The sequence below is a fragment of the Salmo trutta genome, chromosome 6 (genome assembly GCF_901001165.1).
Source record: "Salmo trutta chromosome 6, fSalTru1.1, whole genome shotgun sequence".
In the NCBI taxonomy this organism is placed as follows: domain Eukaryota; kingdom Metazoa; phylum Chordata; class Actinopteri; order Salmoniformes; family Salmonidae; genus Salmo; species Salmo trutta.
This window is the reverse complement of record NC_042962.1, coordinates 44,122,902-44,139,820: the sequence shown is the minus strand read 5'-3', so window position 1 is coordinate 44,139,820 and position 16,919 is coordinate 44,122,902. Positions and strand designations below refer to the sequence as shown.

The 16,919-nt window shown below is 42.1% G+C and overlaps 1 protein-coding gene across 2 annotated transcripts in view; it reads right to left on the bottom strand.

Annotated features, from left to right (window-relative positions):
- Positions 1 to 4,202: 4,202 nt before the first annotated feature.
- LOC115195977 (aryl hydrocarbon receptor-like) overlaps positions 4,203 to 16,919 on the bottom strand; it is a 74,163-nt gene continuing 61,446 nt past the window's right edge. For both annotated transcript variants that reach the window (XM_029756382.1, XM_029756383.1), the window contains 10 exons: positions 15,110 to 15,199; positions 13,121 to 13,244; positions 12,409 to 12,554; positions 11,969 to 12,171; positions 10,507 to 10,616; positions 10,146 to 10,287; positions 9,814 to 10,039; positions 9,392 to 9,609; positions 6,888 to 8,439; positions 4,203 to 6,439 (listed from right to left, as the gene is read on the bottom strand). In XM_029756382.1, coding sequence (XP_029612242.1) covers positions 6,326 to 6,439; positions 6,888 to 8,439; positions 9,392 to 9,609; positions 9,814 to 10,039; positions 10,146 to 10,287; positions 10,507 to 10,616; positions 11,969 to 12,171; positions 12,409 to 12,554; positions 13,121 to 13,244; positions 15,110 to 15,199 — 2,925 coding nt within the window. In that variant the 3' untranslated portion in view covers positions 4,203 to 6,325. The remainder of the gene's footprint in view (positions 6,440 to 6,887; positions 8,440 to 9,391; positions 9,610 to 9,813; positions 10,040 to 10,145; positions 10,288 to 10,506; positions 10,617 to 11,968; positions 12,172 to 12,408; positions 12,555 to 13,120; positions 13,245 to 15,109; positions 15,200 to 16,919) is intronic.

Below are 16,919 nucleotides of genomic sequence, written 5' to 3'. Positions count from 1 at the left end.
TGAAAAAATGAAACTTCAAAACCTTCTAAAAGTTTTTTTTCTTTCTTTCTTGTATTTTCTCTAGAACTACAAGAAAAAAATTTACTCTTGAATGACCTCAAAAAACATTTTTCCTGTTTCAGTCCAGTGTTACTATAAAGTGAGTTGTGTGCAAACATATTATCTCTCTTTTGTGTAACACCAGAGGGCTTGTGGTAATGTTATGTGAGTATGCTCCCTCTAGTGACCAAAATTAATATGACGTAACACCGTTTCATAAGTGGTTTGGCAAGCGACTACTTCTACTTTCACAGATAACATATCATGGCATAAAGTAACGCATAACGTAACATAACATAGCATAACATAACATACATATTTGAAAAATGTATGTCTTTACAGATAAAATAATTATTGGAAATAAATACTCCGACTGCTCCCTCTCCTCCTATCCTGTAGGAATCATGAGGGCCCTCAGGCATACCTGAGAGGACAGATAATATACCTCTAGGGTGAATATAATACCTCTAGGGTGAAAAGGAGTCACATAAGCATCTGGAAAATTTAGAATCTGAAATAATTTTTTTTTTAACTTTTCCTGAAGTCACTAAAACTGCCCAAGCTATCGGAGACAGATAAGAATTTATTAGCCTGCCCAAGCTATCGGAGACAGATACGATTTTATTAGCCAATAAACAAAGGGTAAATACTGAGGGCAGTCATGAGCCTTCAGTCAGGAAGGCTCATGAGGGTTTCACTGTAGAATTTAACCAAAAAATTAAACAACAATTAATAGATGCATTAATGGAAATGCATCCACATATTATTGACAAGGGTGTGTTGCCTCCAACTCTACAAGAGGCCTTGATCTCATTGATCTGTAAACCGGAAAAAGACCCCTTTATGCCATCTTCTTATCGCCCAATCTCATTCATTAATGTTGATTTCAAATGTATTGCTAAAGCCATCACATTCAGGCTGGAAGGGTACCTACAAACATTGATTAACAATGACAAGGGTCCATTAAAGATAGAATGTCATTAATAACTTAAGGCGCCTTTTTCATATCTTATCCGAAGCAAGACAGTCAGATGAACCCGTAGTTGTAGTATCACTTGATGCAGAGAATGCCTTTGATCGTGTTGAATGGAAGTATCTCTTCAAGGTTTTGGAGCATTTACATTTTGGTGCATATTTCAGTAACTGTGTTAAGCTTTTATATGACACACCAAAAGCCAGAGTGAGCACGAATTAAATGGTGTCTGCTCTGCTTCCCTACTGGTTGTAGTACGAGATAAGGGTGTCCTCTTTCCCCCATGCTGTTTGCTTTGGTTTAAGAACCACTGACTCAAAAGATTCGAGAGAACTCTTGCATCACAGGATTTTCAGTGGGAGATATAGTTCACAAGATTTCTTTGTATCTTTGTATTTCTCACAAAACCAGACACATCACTGAGGGTGCTGTTGCATGTGATTGATTATTTCAGTACTTTCTCTGGTTACACAATTAACTGGTCTAAGAGTGAGATCCTTCCAATATCTAAAGCACAGATTAGATGACTATTTCTCTGGTTTAATGAGAATAACCCTCCTACATGGACTCAGATTGAAGGGCATATTCTAAAAGTACAAGATACAGTATGTAATATGTTCCATATTGCTTTACTCCCAAGAATATTAAGACGTTTACTGGAAACCCCATTCTTACTTCAATCTGTAAAGGTATGGAATGATGTTCATCGATATATGGGGCAGGATACTTATTTGTCCCCCTATATCCCAATTTGACTCAATACTACATTTACAACAGGTCTGAGACCAAGCTTATACTTTTGACTCTTATGACAATAGAACATTCTTCCAAGTGTCTTGATGATCATCCAGGTGCTTCCAGGTGCTTTTTGGCAAACTTGAGTCAACTTTTTGGACAAGATGGGTCCCATTATGTCTGGTGAAAACCAAACACTGCATTCCACACTAAGAACCTCATACCAACGGTCAAGCATGGTGGTGGTAGTGTGATGGTTTGGGGATGCTTTGCTGCCCCAGGACCTGGACAACTTGCATTAATAGAAGGAACCATGAATTCTGCTCTGTATCAGAGAATTCTACAGGAGAATGTCAGCCCATCCGTCTGTGAGCTGAAGCTGAAGCACAGCTGGATCATGCAGCAAGACAATGATCCAAAACACACAATCAAGTCTACATGAAAATGGTTAAAAAGCAACACATATGAAGTTTTGGAATGGACTAGTCAAAGTCCAGACCTTATCCCAATTGAGATGTTGTGGCAGGATTTGAAACGAGCAGTTCATGCTTAAAAACCCACACATGTTGCTAAGTTAAAGCAGTTCTGCATGCAAGAGTGGGCCAAAATTCCTCCACAACGATGTGAGAGACTTACAGTATCAACAACTATAAGAAGCTGATAATATTTATTATAAAAAATATGCAAACATAGAGAAAATCAGAAGGGGGCAAATAATCTTTCACGCCACTATAGCTTATTAATAGAATATTCCAAATATACCACAAGGGTAAAAAAGAAATGGGAGAGGTGTCCTGGGACCCAGATCACAGAAGATCAATGGTCTGAAATGAATGAGCAATCCCAGAGAGTTTACATTAACACAAGATAAACACTTTGTCAGTACAAATTCATTCATAGAGCTTATCTTACACCTGAAAGAATGAACCTCTTTAAAAAAGACTTGTCCCCACACTGCCCTCGCTGTGAAACAGAGTCAGGTTCTCTATTACACAGGACATGGGCCTGCTCTGAACTTGAACAAAGGTAGCTGGAGATTGAAAGTATTTCACACAAGGTCCTTCATAAGGAAGTACATCTAACTTCCATGATAACGATCCTTGGTGATCTATATACGATTTACAACTCACCTCTCAGGGAATGAATCATTTCTTTAGCTTAGCTATGACTGAGGCCAAAAGATGTATAACTGTTAAGTGGAACGATGAGGATCCTCCCAATATCTCTCAATGTATTAATGAGGTCAGTTCTTGTATGCCACTAGAAAAAATAACATATGATATACAAGGTAGGCCACAGTCCTTTCATAAAATGTGGGATTCCTGGATAGAATACATAGAGCCATTATAAATATTTGATCATTGTTGGGTGTATGGTGTGTGATTTGAGGTAACATCTTGAACAGGGTACCCCAACTGGCGGCCCGTGGGTGGTTTTATTTGGTCCCCCAAGTTTTCAGAGAATTTTTTTTTTTTACCATTTTTTTTGTTGTTGAATTTTACTTGTTGGACATAAAACAACAGGAAATCAGCTCCAAGTGATTTTCATTTTGGAAATCTGTTCCCAAGTATTCCCATGCATATTAGAGAGACATACGGTATGTGATCGTAAACAAATAATAATAATTAATACTTTTTTATTTGATTTATATAGCACTTTTCTACCAACTGAGCTACTCAAAGCGCTTTACATATTAGGGGGAAATTTGTAGCACCCACCTCAGTGATGCACAGCGTCCATTTTTGTGTCAGATCGCTCACCACACACCAGCTATCAGGTGAAGAGGTGAGGAGTGATGTATGCCAATTAGGAATGAGGGGGATGGTTAGGTGGCCATGATGGAATGTGGCCAGGTTGGGAATTTAGCCTTGACACCGGGATGAATACCCCTATTCTTACAATAAGCGCCATGGGATTTTGAATGAGCACAGAGTCAGGACACACGTTTTAACATCCCATCCGAAAGACGGCACCCTACGCAGGATAATGTTCCCAAATGTAATCAAGGTTTGAAATGATTATGTTTTAGTCAAATGCTATATCTGTTTAGGCTTCTTGGGGTCAATTTGCAGTCTAAAACTATATTTTTTATTATTTTCTGGCCACCTGACCATCCGCTCAAGAAAGAATCTAGTTGACGATCCCTGATCTAGAACGATGTGTTGATATAATCATATTCAAGTGTTATGGTATAATACATACAGTATGTGTGATATATCTATAGGTTGTATGTTTTTGTTTATCTTTCTGTATTTTATTTTAAATTTGTATTTATTTGCTCTGCTGATAAAATTGTATCATTGAACATCACATTAAAGATTTATTGAATATTGTGAAAACCAAAAAAAAAAACATTTTCCAAAAAACATAACATAAATCCCACCAGGTCAAATTCCTGATACATGTAAATGTACTTGTCGAATAAAAGTGATTCTGGTAAGAACAGACAAACCTGTGAAAAGTCATTAAACCTCTTTAATAATGTGGAGATGAAATATGACAATTGAGACGTAAGCGCCATGGCTGACACATTGTTAGAGGCAGAAAAACAACAAAAGCCACAAGGTGTATATTTATAAATACTGTTCTGAGGAAACAGGTCAAAAAAAGGTTTTACAGACATTAACTGTTCTGTGTGCAGAAAACATACGTATAAAATAGTGTATAATAATAGGTGTGAATCTTATAAAGGCCACATTACTTAAAAATACAAATGAAAAATAGTATGTACACATTAAAATGGTACTGCATATAGAAAGGCGCCTTGGCCTCAGTGCAATAGTTATAGAGCCTACATTGTGCAGAAGCATGCAGACAAGAATACAGACAAATATACTTTCAATATGGACACTTAAGGTGTTCATTATAGATTTTGTATTTTTGTACGATTTTTGAAAGCATCCGATCCCTCTTGAATACATTAAATAATCCACATTGAATTGGATCATTGATAATTCTGAAACTGTAGCTGCCAATACTGTATTACTTCCCTGTAGAACTACAGGGCAATAAAATAATTAATCAAGGAAATGAAAGTAAAGTGAAAGATATTCCCACATAGGCATAGGGGACCATATCAACAACGCAGTTTGAACAGTGGCTCTACTTTTTCTTTTCAAATTAACTGGTGACTATATGCTTTTCCATGATTGGTTAATCGGTTTCTCATCTGCATATTTATGCAAATGAGGCACTTAAACTATCTGATGCATTTCTGCATGAATACTTTACCAAGGCACCTCCCCTTCTTGGGTGTTTTGTATCAATAGAAGCACAATAGAAGCAAATAAAACTGCAGGTGCACAGGAATCCCACTGGGCACAGACATCAATTCAACGCTTATTCCAAGTTGGTTCAACATAATTTCATTGAAATGACGTGGAAACAACGTTTATTCAACCATTGTGTTCCCAGTGGGACACTTCACAAAATATCAGAAAAGACAAAACTGGCTCAATTACATATTTATGGTTTTGGTTAAATGCTTATAAAAATACAAAAGATGCATTTTTTCAAAAAACTAAACAAAGCTGAGTAAATAAATGTATTTTTGTTGTTGTTGTCATTACATTCTGATTAACATATCTTGTTGTAATAATAGGATAATATCGAAATGGAGCATGGTTTGTGATGCAAGAACATGTGGCAAGTCTCAAAGGTCATCACAAGGGAAACGGTTTTTCAATTTTCATTCAGGCCATTGAAGTATGATGATTGCTGGGGAATAGTTTTTTCCCCCGTATCAAAATAAGCATTTGATACAGTTTAAACTGTATATCATTCATACATATTGTACAGTACGTAATGATATCCATCCTGTCCATAATATCATATGCCAACATATTTAGCATTTTCCAAATGCAAACTCTCTTCTTCTTGTCCGTATGGTCATACTGTAGTCAATTTACCAGGCATCGACTATCTCACCTTTCCTTTTGGAATTCGTCTAGATCCTATATATTCAAAAGCATTTCGGGATTAAAAAAAACAATTTAAAAGTAATCCCAGGAATCTCATTCAACGTGTTCTCTCTTTTTCCCTATTACTGCTTACTTCATCATCTTTCGTCTTTCCTTTCCAAAATCTTCTGGCAATTCTTTAACATCGGAGGCACGAGGCACAATTCAAACGGGGGGTACAATTCAAAACAACTAATAAATATATTCTGTCGTTCCTCCACATCCACCAGACGTGAGTGTACGTCCGAAATGGCACTCTATTCCCTATATAGTGCACTACTTTTAACCAGGGCATGCACACCAAAGGTGAAAGCAAGTCAAGGAGGAGCTCCAGTGACAGTCAGTCTGGTTGCAGAAGAAAAATAAGCCACACGACCCTCTGGTCCAAACGCCAAACATACGATTTGAGACGCATAGAAGAGAAATGAAGGAAGCCATCTTGGCCAGTCTCCTTGGTGAAGTAAGGCATGGTGGTGGTAGAATCCCCAAAGGCACCTGGCTGTGTGAGTCTGTATGTGTCCATGTATTTATTTGTTTAGCGAAGAGGGCTCATCATCAGTATGTTAACAAATTCCATTCAGCCGCGGAAAAGGCGGGTTCTTCCTCCTTGTAGAACCTTCTAGAAGTTGCAACAGTTGGTTTGATTGTTCTCTGAGAAGTATGTGGTTCCGTTGGGCAGGGGCAGGGGCGGGAACTGGAACGACATGTTTTCCTCCATTGGACAGTTTGTGACCTGGATGGTAAATAATGGACCAATTAGGAAGAAGTTAGCCACAACAGATCAGAAAGACAAGGGGACGATGTAATGCATGCAACCCACAGCAAACAGTGCTTGTTTGAGTGCTTTTAAAATCCCCATTATACCCTTCTCAAAGAAACCACCAACAATGGACAAAGAAAATCTTCAAATTTGTGTATAAGTACATACAACAGAGTAATTAGCACTAAATGCTTCAATATACGTCAAAGACAAATATGAAACAGATACCTTCTTCCCAAAGGCCCCTTCGTGGCTCGTAATAATTGTCCTACTAGTAAAACCCTAAATACTGGTGCAATTAGAAACACTATAATCTGGTTGTAATAATGAAACAAGTCTCCCTTGTAAAATAGGTATTTTTACCTCAATGGGACAATCTGTTAAAATAAAGGTTACATTCAAATACTGGTGCCTGTATTACCTGTGTCTGTCCATTGCAGTCGAGGTACTGCTGCTGGACCAGCAGGCTGTCTGGTGTGAGTCCCCCAGGGGTTAGACCAGGCCCCACCTGACAGGACAGAGGGCTGATGTTGGTGTCACCTTGTGGGATTGCCGAGGACCCCACGATGGGCCCGCTGGAGTTCCTCTGGAAGTAGCAGGAGGCCTGGGAGGGACTGTGGTCGTGGAGGGGGGCCGTGGCCCTCTGACAGGAGGATGGGACCCGGGAACCAAGGGCCGTGTTGGGGGTTAAACAGACCCCGTTGACAGGAACCGAGGGGGGGTTGGTGCTGCTGAACATGCAGCTGTTGGATGAGACGAGAGGAGGGGTGACGACAGCAGAGGTCTTTTGAGGCCTGTACTGGCCTGATATTGTTTGATCCCTGCTGTAGTTCTGGGCCTGAGAGTTCTGCTGTGGCTGGGCCTCGAGCCCAGGGATGGGGAGCTGGGGAGCAATTTGGAAGTTAGACACCTGGTTGTTATAAAAGCTGCCCATGACATTGTGTTGGTGTCCATTTTGTTGGTGTAACATCGTGGGCAGCATTTTCTGCTGCTGCTGTTGCTGTGTCTGCAGGGAAAAGTGCCCTTGTAGGCAGCTAGCCGGGTTGGGATCTAGAATGACGTCTTTTGGTTGATTTGAAATATTCTGGGCAAAGGTTTCCAACAGGGTGTCGTCCACTATGTTGGTATTGGGCATGGAGGAGGGCAAGGGCATCCACATGGTTTCCTGACCGGGCACTGCAAAGGGATCTGATTGGCTTATGGAGCTCTGGTCCTGGAATCTCATTAGCTGATCATTCATGTTCCACCCCAGCAGCTGTCTCTGGATTGGCAGACCCATAGCAGCAGGGATGACCTGAGTGGCAGAGCTCCGATTGGCAAGGCCTGACTGCATCTGTTGTCTCAGGGAATAAGACGCCAGCCCGTTACCAGGGCTGGACAGGATCTGAGAGGCCTGGAGGCCTTGCTGCCTACCTTTGGCTTGGTTCTGCCGCACCTGGGCACAGGAGCCAGTCAGGGAAGGGTTAAAGGCCAGAGGGTTAGCGTTGCTCTCCAGGCCCAGGTTCTTTCCCAGGGATTGGGCAAAGGTGTCCCTGGAGGAAGCCTGCTGGAGTGTGGGGCCGTTCAATCCCATCTGAGAGCCCATGTGTGTCAGCTTCATCATGCCCCGAACGTTACTCACTGTTTCAGCCGCACTCAAGCCTCCCATCCCAAGCAACTGGTTCTGCTGGGGATCAACCCCCCAGTTGAAGCCCTTTCCTCCAGGCATCATGGTATTCCCCTGCAGGTTGACATTTGTAAGGCACTCTGGTACCTCCAAAAGGTGGTTGTTGACACTGACGGACCCCAGCATTGAGCCCAGCTGCTCGGCCATCTTGAGTCCTCCGTTCTCCTTGAAGAGATGTTCCTCCACATATGACAGGATGTCATGGTTGAGGATGTCATCAAGGTCCTCGGACATCTCACAGTTGCTGGAGCTCATCTTCAGCAGAGTGTTCTCCCAGTCCTTCAGCTCTATGGGGTCCACATCCAGGCTGCAACAAGATAAGATAAGATCAGATAAGGTCCACTTCCAGGCCGCAATCACATCAAATCCAACTTTATTTGTATAGCACATTTCATACAAGCTACAGTATAGCAATACAATACAATGCACTTCATATCATTTTTTGAAATAGATACAATAAATAATAGAAAATAGATGGTAATTTTCCATGAACAAAAATTGTGTGACTTGCTTCAGCTCTTTGAAAGTATTTTTGTGGTAGTACAAGAAGTTGAAACATTTTGAAGCGGTGAAATATATTTGAAGTTCAATTTATTAAAATATCTGGTCTGATTACTTTGATAGACTATCTCAACCTCATTACTTTGGACTGTGGGGCACATATTTAATCACAAATAATTACACTAAGATTACTACACTTTTACTCATAAGGAATTAGAAATGTTTTAGGTTATCATTTGGCGAGAGAAATACGACAATGCGTCTAGTGGAAGAAGTTTAGAAGTTTGTTAGTGAGGAAAATATGTTGCGGTATTTGAAGAAGTAAAAAAAATTAAAGGTTGCTTATGTTTTGTCCACAAATTTACCCAAATTTTACATGTTCTCCCTATTAGCTGAAATCTTATTTTTTCAAAGCTATTTTAGCTGTCATGTTAGCTGTTCGGTCCGAACAAATTCACAAATTTGTGGCGCTATGCAGAAGTTGACTCCCTCCAGGCACATGTTGCTAGGCAACCCCCCTACACTTGCCTAGGCAGGCCTGCTCCATCTGTGGCTAAAGTCAGTGTGAGAAACGTGCTAACAAACATTTGTTCTGTGCAACTAAATAAATACTGCACTCTTGACACACAAAACCTACGTATTTGCTATAGTCATGATAGTGTTGCTAGACAAAGCAACTGTACTTTCACCTTTCAATTTTATAATATACTATTGTTTTTCATTCATTTATATAATTTATTTTATAGTAGAAGTCAAACCTGGAACACAGGCTGTTGTCCCCGATGATCTGCTGCAGTGTTTCCATCAGGTCCTGGACAGTGGACTCCTCCCTGATGCCCGCGTCAGGCTTGGGCATAGTGTGGTGTTGGGACTGCCAGGAATCACCAGGCACATTGGCCATTGCGTGGCTGTTGCTGAAGGCCTGGTCTTCCCAGGAGCACAGCTCCTGAGGGTTGGGGGGCCCGCTGGGGCTGGTCTGCATGGATGAATGATTGAATGAATAAAATACTTTTCGTGTCAAGTCGTCCTTAGCGACCCATCCCTTACGGGATTATTTGACACATTGTCAGGGTCCAAAATGGCAACCTATTCCCTACATAGTACACTAGAGACCTATTGGCTCTGGTCAAAAGTAGTGCATAATATAGGGAATACGGTAAAACAGAGTAAATTGCTGTACCTGCATGTAGACGGACTGGTCCTGCTTCAGCATGGAGCCCAGCATGGAGTCGGGGTCCAGGGCCATTTCTTCGGCCATCTTCCTGATCTTAGGGCCCTTGCTCTGGGTTGGAACGTCAGCTATGTCCAGAGAGGGGCCCACCTCGTAGAGAACAGCTTCCCCAGTGGCGAAGTTAAAGGGCAGCTGGAGTCTCCGCTGGCGAAGCTGCTCCTCACCCTCCTTATTTCTTGAGGAATAAAAAGGAGAGTGTTAGAACAAAACAGAGTTGAGTACAGCAGAGTACAGCGCAGAGAAATCTTGGATTGGATTGTCCAGATGATGACTCTACTCACGATAACGGTCTCTGTCTGACCATGATGAAGTCGGGCCTACCTCCCTTGTAGATCAGTCTGGCATTAGCCTGAACCCAGACCCACACACCATTCTTGGCCAGGAGTCTAAACACAGTCAGACCACTCTCACCTGTCTTTATCACTTAAGGAGGGAAACAGACACGAGGAAACTGTCAACAACAGGGTCGGGTATAGCAAACACTGAGAACTCATTAGTTTTTGCTAATTTCCTTCGTTAGTTGTTTAATCCATTTGTTAGTTCAGCCATTCATTCATTCGTCCGTTCAATCACTCGTTAGTTAATTCAAACTTCCAAAGAGGAAAGTTGTAATATTAATTGGGAAAGGTGATAACGACTTACTTCTGATATGGTTGTCGGCACAGTACATCATGTCAGCAGCGTGGATGAACTGGTATCCAGAGCCTCTCATACACAACTCCAGCTCAGTGTAGCCCAGAACCACCTTCCCTCTGACACAATAACGCACAGGAGGAATAACATCAGAAATGCTCGCTAATTACTCTGTTTTTTTTTCAATTCTCTACAGTTTGGGGTTACAATTCATAGTAACGTTCATGAATAAGTCCTCACAAATGCTTATAAATCATTTAGAAATGAATGTCAATGTTATAACGCACACAAAGGAATAACTTCATCTTTAAGTTAGATATACACCACGTGGCCAAAAGTATGTGGACACCCGCTCGTCGAACATCTCATTCCAAAATCACGGGCGTTAATATGGAGTTGGTCCTCCCCTTTGCTGCTATAACAGCCTCCACTCTTCTGGGAAGGCTGTCCACTAGATCTTGGAACATTGCTGCGGGACTTGCTTCCATTCAGGCACAAGAGCATTAGTGAGGTTGGGCAGTGATATTGGCCGATTAGGCCTGGCTCGCAGTCAGTGTTCCAATTCATCCCAAAGGTGTTCGATGTGGTTAAGGTCAGGGCTCTGTGCAGACCAGTCAAGTTCTTCCACATCAATCTCGACAAACTATTTCTGTATTGACCTTGCTTTGTGCATGGAGACATTGTAATGCTGAAACAGGAAAGGGCCTTCCCCAAGCTGTTGTCACAACGTTGGAAGCACAAAATTGCCTAGAATGCCATTGTATGATGTAGCGTTAAGAACTCCCTTCACTGGAACTAAGGGGCCTAGCCCAAAACATGAAAAACAGCTCCAGACCATTATTCCTCCTCCACCAAACTTTACAGTTGCATGCATTGGTGCAGGTAGTGTTCTCCTGGCATCCGCCAAACCGAGATTCATCCGTCGGACTGCCAGATGGTGAAGTGTGATTCGTCACACCAGAGAACGCATTTCCTCTGATCCAGAGATCAATGGTGGCAAGCTTAGGCTTGTGTACGGCTGCTCGGCCATGGAAACCCATTTCATGAAGCTCCCGACGAACAGTTATTGTGCTGACGTTGCTTCCAGAGGCAGTTTAGAACTCGGTAGTGTGTGTTGCAACTGAGGACAGTACATTTTTTGGCGCTGCGCACTTCAGCACTCAACAGTCCCGTTCTGTGAGCTTGTGTGGCCTTTGCCGCTAATCCGTTGTTGTTCCTAGATGTTTCCACTTCACAATAACAGCACTTACATTTGACTGGGGCAGAAATTTGCCGAACTGACTTGTTGAAAATCACTGAGCTCTTCAGTACGGGCCATTCTACTGCCAATGTTTGTCTATGGAGATTGCATGGCGGTGTGCTCGATTTTATACACTTGTCAGCAACGGCTGTGGCTGAAGTTACCAAATCCACTAAGGGATGTGCACATACTATAGTGTACTTTAATAATAACACTGGATGGGAGTGTTACCGTGTATCAACATTCGTGGGGGTGAAGTCCAGCTTGTGTTTGGTCTGGAATATAAGTGTCTTGGTCCTGATCTCCAGGATAGAGGGGGTCTGGATGGGGGTAGCCACCACGAACAGGGCCAACTGGGGATGGTCTATGGTCCTGTCATCTGACATCTTGTTCTGGCCATGGAGATACTTCAGACGCCCATTGAAGTTCAGGGCCTGGAGTTGAAGACACAGGGAAATAAGGAGGAAAGGTAAGGGACTTCTCAATCTGTGTGATCACATGAGGAAAAACAGAAATCATAAATACAACTACACTAAGGTAAGTTTTTGTTTTGCGCATTGCCTCATTCTGTGGAGGCAAAAGTCGTATTTTAACCACTACTACTAATACAAAGTTAATCTGAAGACGTTTGACCTCTTGATGTGTGGGGTTGGACTGCTAGTTTACTGTACCAGGAAGCCAGAGGAGTTGTCCAGGAGACAGCGGAAGCGACAGACGAAGCTCCTCTCCAGGAAGGAGGAGTTCTCAGGGGGAATGTGCTGCGGGTTGTAGCTCACTATGTTGCTGGTGATGTCACTGCTGTTGTTAGGCTGCAGGCCTACAGTACACACAGTTACGGTACAGACACATGTATATTTAAATATATTTTATATTTTAGTAATTTATTAGACACTCTTATCTAGAGTAACTTACAAGAGCAATTAGGGTTAAGTGCCTTGCTCAAGGGCACACTTTTTCACGAAGTTGGCTCTGGGATTCGAACCAGTGACCTTTCAGTTACTGGCCCAATGCTCTTAACCGCTAGGCTGCCTGTTTATTATCCTGTATATTCAGCTAACTATACAAAATGTTGTTTTTTTTCAAGCAATATCAATTCTTTCCACAAAGATTGGCTTAGTCCACGTGTCAAAGTCATTTCACGGAGGGCCGACTGTCTGCGGGTTTTCACGCCGTCCTTGTACTTTATTGCTGAATTAAGATCACGAATCCGTAAGGAACTCCCTTCCCCTGGTTGTCTAGGTCTTAATTGAAAGGAAAAACCCAAAACTCGCTGACACTCGGCCCTCCGTGGAACGAGTTCGACATCCCTGGCTTAGGCAGTCGAAAAAACAGGGTGAGTACTAAACATAGCAGACTAGTGTACTAACATAGTGTATTACTCACTCTCTGTTGTCCCTGGCTCTGAATCAAACTGGCTGGGGTTAAGGGCGAAGTGGAGCTGACGTCTGAACAAGGCCCTGTCGTCCGTGTGGATCAACTCAAACACACTCTGGTGGACCACATCTGACTGTGGGAGACAGGACAAAGAGGGAGACAAGACTGTAAAAGACAATATACAGTAACTACAGTACAGACTCGAGAGGAATATATGAAGTGCATGAGATTCAGTCATTTCCAAATGTCTCCTGGGAATACGAACTAACAGGTGCTGCCCTCTAGTGGTTTGGAAGCCCTAATACTCCAGTGTCTGCTTCATTCAATGTTTCGTGGGAAGGGGAAAGGAGTGGGATGGGTTGTACATCTCTCGTTAAAGAGCAAAGCTCACCAGGTGCAGAGGCACAAACAACCCCCATATTCCAAGAGGACTCTCTGTGGGTGGGTGTGTGTGCGTACGTGTGTGTTGTTGTTTGGAGCATGAGTCATCAACATATTAAAAAACATATTCATTAGAGCCTCTCTCCTGCAGTGTAACGTCTGTCTTTAGGCTAGTGACCTGGCCATGCACCGTGTGTGTGTGTGTGTGTGTGTGTGTGTGTGTGTGTGTGTGTGTGTGTGTGTGTGTACGTGCGTGTGTACTGTAAGCAGGGGTGAACATAGATTTCATTTCTTCCCAGTACGGGACGTCCTATGTGTGCCTAATCACAGAATTTTTCCCGGGACGCCATACCGGACCGCCTTACGTTCACCCCTGGCTGTAATTGTGTGTGCGTGTGTACTGTAAGTGTGTGTATGGGCCAATGACCCGGGTTCATGCATCGTGTTGCACAGAGGGCAAGCAGTGCTTCTGGGCCCAATGTGCCAAGCGGCAGTCACGCTACACTTTACTGTTCCCAGCACACATGACTCATGTGTTTTCCCATTCCCTTCGATCAATGAATCGCTCCGCCATGAAAAAAAAACCGCCGAGAACGTGGGTCTGATGGAGAGAGTGCTGTGTGATTAAACGCTTGTTCTCTTTTCCCTTTTCTCCCTTAGGCTTCCTAAAACATGTACTTGGCCTCAGTCAAGGTCTCTCTCTGGGAATGATGTGTGTGTGCACGGAACGAGAGTTTGGAGTTTGTTTGTCGATGAACTTTTGACTTATAAACACGTCCATTTAAACGTGGTCTGTATAAATGTCGGTGATGGGAAGGAGAGCCAAGGGCATATGAATCTCAACTCCATGCACTTCCGCTTCCGATTATAGCCTTGCTACTTCAGTTATGACTGATTTGCTATGGGGATGATCAAAGTTGAGGCGTGACATTAGAATGTCCAACAACGTCAGCTGGCCAACAAATTATTCAAATGTGACAATATTGACATTTCTCTTTAGTGTATATATGATGGCGTAATTAGCTAGGTAGTTGATTTGGGATGCTATGAGGTGACAAGTATGATACCATTAGCTAGCTAGGTAATACGGCTACTATGAGGTGACATGTATGATACCATTAGCTTGCTAGGTAATACGGCTACTATGAGGTGACATGTATGATACCATTAGCTAGCTAGGTAATACGGCTACTATGAGGTGACATGTATGATACCATTAGCTAGCTAGGTAATACGGCTACTATGAGGTGACATGTATGATACCATTAGCTAGCTAGGTAATACGGCTACTATGAGGTGACATGTATGATACCATTAGCTAGCTAGGTAATACGGCTACTATGAGGTGACATGTATGATACCATTAGCTAGCTAGGTAATACGGCTACTTTGAGGTGACATGTATGATACCATTAGCTAGCTAGGAGATATGGGCTGCTATAAGCTGACGTGTTGGATACCATCAGCTAGCTAGGTGATACGGCTGCTATGAGGTGACTTGAAATTTACCTACATAGGGTCTTCATAAAACCTGAATAACCTATACATAACACATTTATAAGCAGTATATGCATAATGTGGGTGTCAGTCGGTGTGGGTCAAAAGGCCCTATTTTACCTGGTGGAAGCCTAGGTAGTCCTGAATAGTAGGAGAGGAGTAGAACACGTATCCCTCCGCCGTGACCACCAGCACGAAGCCGTTCAGGGCCTAGAGACACAGAGAGGCACAGTCAGACAAATATAGACACTATGAACTTACTATTTATGAACTTAATAGTATTATATTATTATGACGTTAACATATGTTCATACTTCACACGTCAAACAAGACACAGTTCGTTATTTGACATAAAGATGGGCAAATAAACTTAAACTGAAAGAAATAAGAATGAATTCCATGACGTAGTGAATGATAAGGGGCAATAAAGGAGTCAAATTAAATTAGAGGAGGAATTCTGGTCTTCTGTTGAAGGAGGGAGAAGTAGCCATGGTGTGTGTGTGTGTATGTGTTTGTTCAGGTTTGGGTAAACATCCCATGTAATTAGCCATTCCTTTGTTCAGGTGTTAAATGTGACAATACAACGGAGCAGGGGGGAATATGGCTTCTTGTCACGCACAGGATCCTGGACTTTGTAAACAATAGACCACCAGAGTGTGTGTGTGTGAGAGAGTGAGAGAGTAAGTGAGTGAGTGAGTGAGTGAGTGAGAGAGTGAGAGATCCTGCATTTTGGTATCACAATAAAGGGCCTATCTGGATTTACTGGAAGCTGCTGAAGATTTTCAGCATTTAAAACACAGACAGTAGCTAACAGGTATTGGAATACAGGCCAAAGTATTTGTGTGTGTGTGTGGTGGTGGAAAAAGTACTCAATTGTCATAGCAAAAATATACTTCAGTATCTAAAGTACAAGTAGAAGTAATTTCAAATTGCTTATATTAAGCAAACCAGACATCATTAAGTCACTCCGGGGCTCCTGAGTGGCGCAGTGGTCTAAGGTACTGCATCTCAGTGCAAGAGGGGTCACTACAGTCCCTGGTTCAAATCAAGCCTGTATCACACCCAGCTGTGATTAGGCACCCAGCGTTGTCTTGGTTTGGCCGGTGTAGGCTGTCATTGTAAATAAGAGTTTTTTTCTTAAACTGACTTGCCTAGTTAAATAAAGGTTAAAAGTAAAAACATTTTTACAAACGAAGCATTGGTGTTACAAACGAAGCATTTGTGTTTAGGGAGTCCACCAGATCAGAGGCAGTAGGGATGACTAGGGATGTTCTCTTGATAAGTGTGTGAATTGGACCATTTTCCTATTCTGCTAAGCATTAAAAATGTAATGATTACTTTTGGGTGTCAGGGAAAATGTGTGAAGTAAAAAGTACAATATTTTCTTTAGGAATGTAGTGAAGTAAAAGTAAAAGTTGTCAAAAATATAAATAGTAAAGTACAGATACCCCCAAAAACAACTTAAGTAGTGCTTTAAAGTATTTTTTACTTAAGTACTTTACACCACCGTGTGTGTGTTTGAGGGTAATAGTGAGTGATTCTAACCCACCTACTCTAATTATTTCCAGAGAAAGACTACAGGACAACAAGACAATAACGTATTTTTGTAACATCTTAATGATATATGCTCCCAGATTGCACTGAAGAAGTTTTCTGCATGGTGAATCAACCACATAGTGAAACACAGTGAAACAACTATCCCCATGAATCTTTGTCTGGTGTTTAGGCCTACAAAAAAAATGAAATAAAATAAAACAACACACAATTGTGTCTCATAAGAACTGTATTTGTTCTCTGTGTGGATTTACTGTAGTCACCAGGACAGCGACTGGGGAAGACAGTTACGACTAAACTACAAACTGCCCAGCACTACCAAACTATCAAGGCAGAGAATCAGTCATAAATCAGTCTAGCACCATCCTCCATTAGA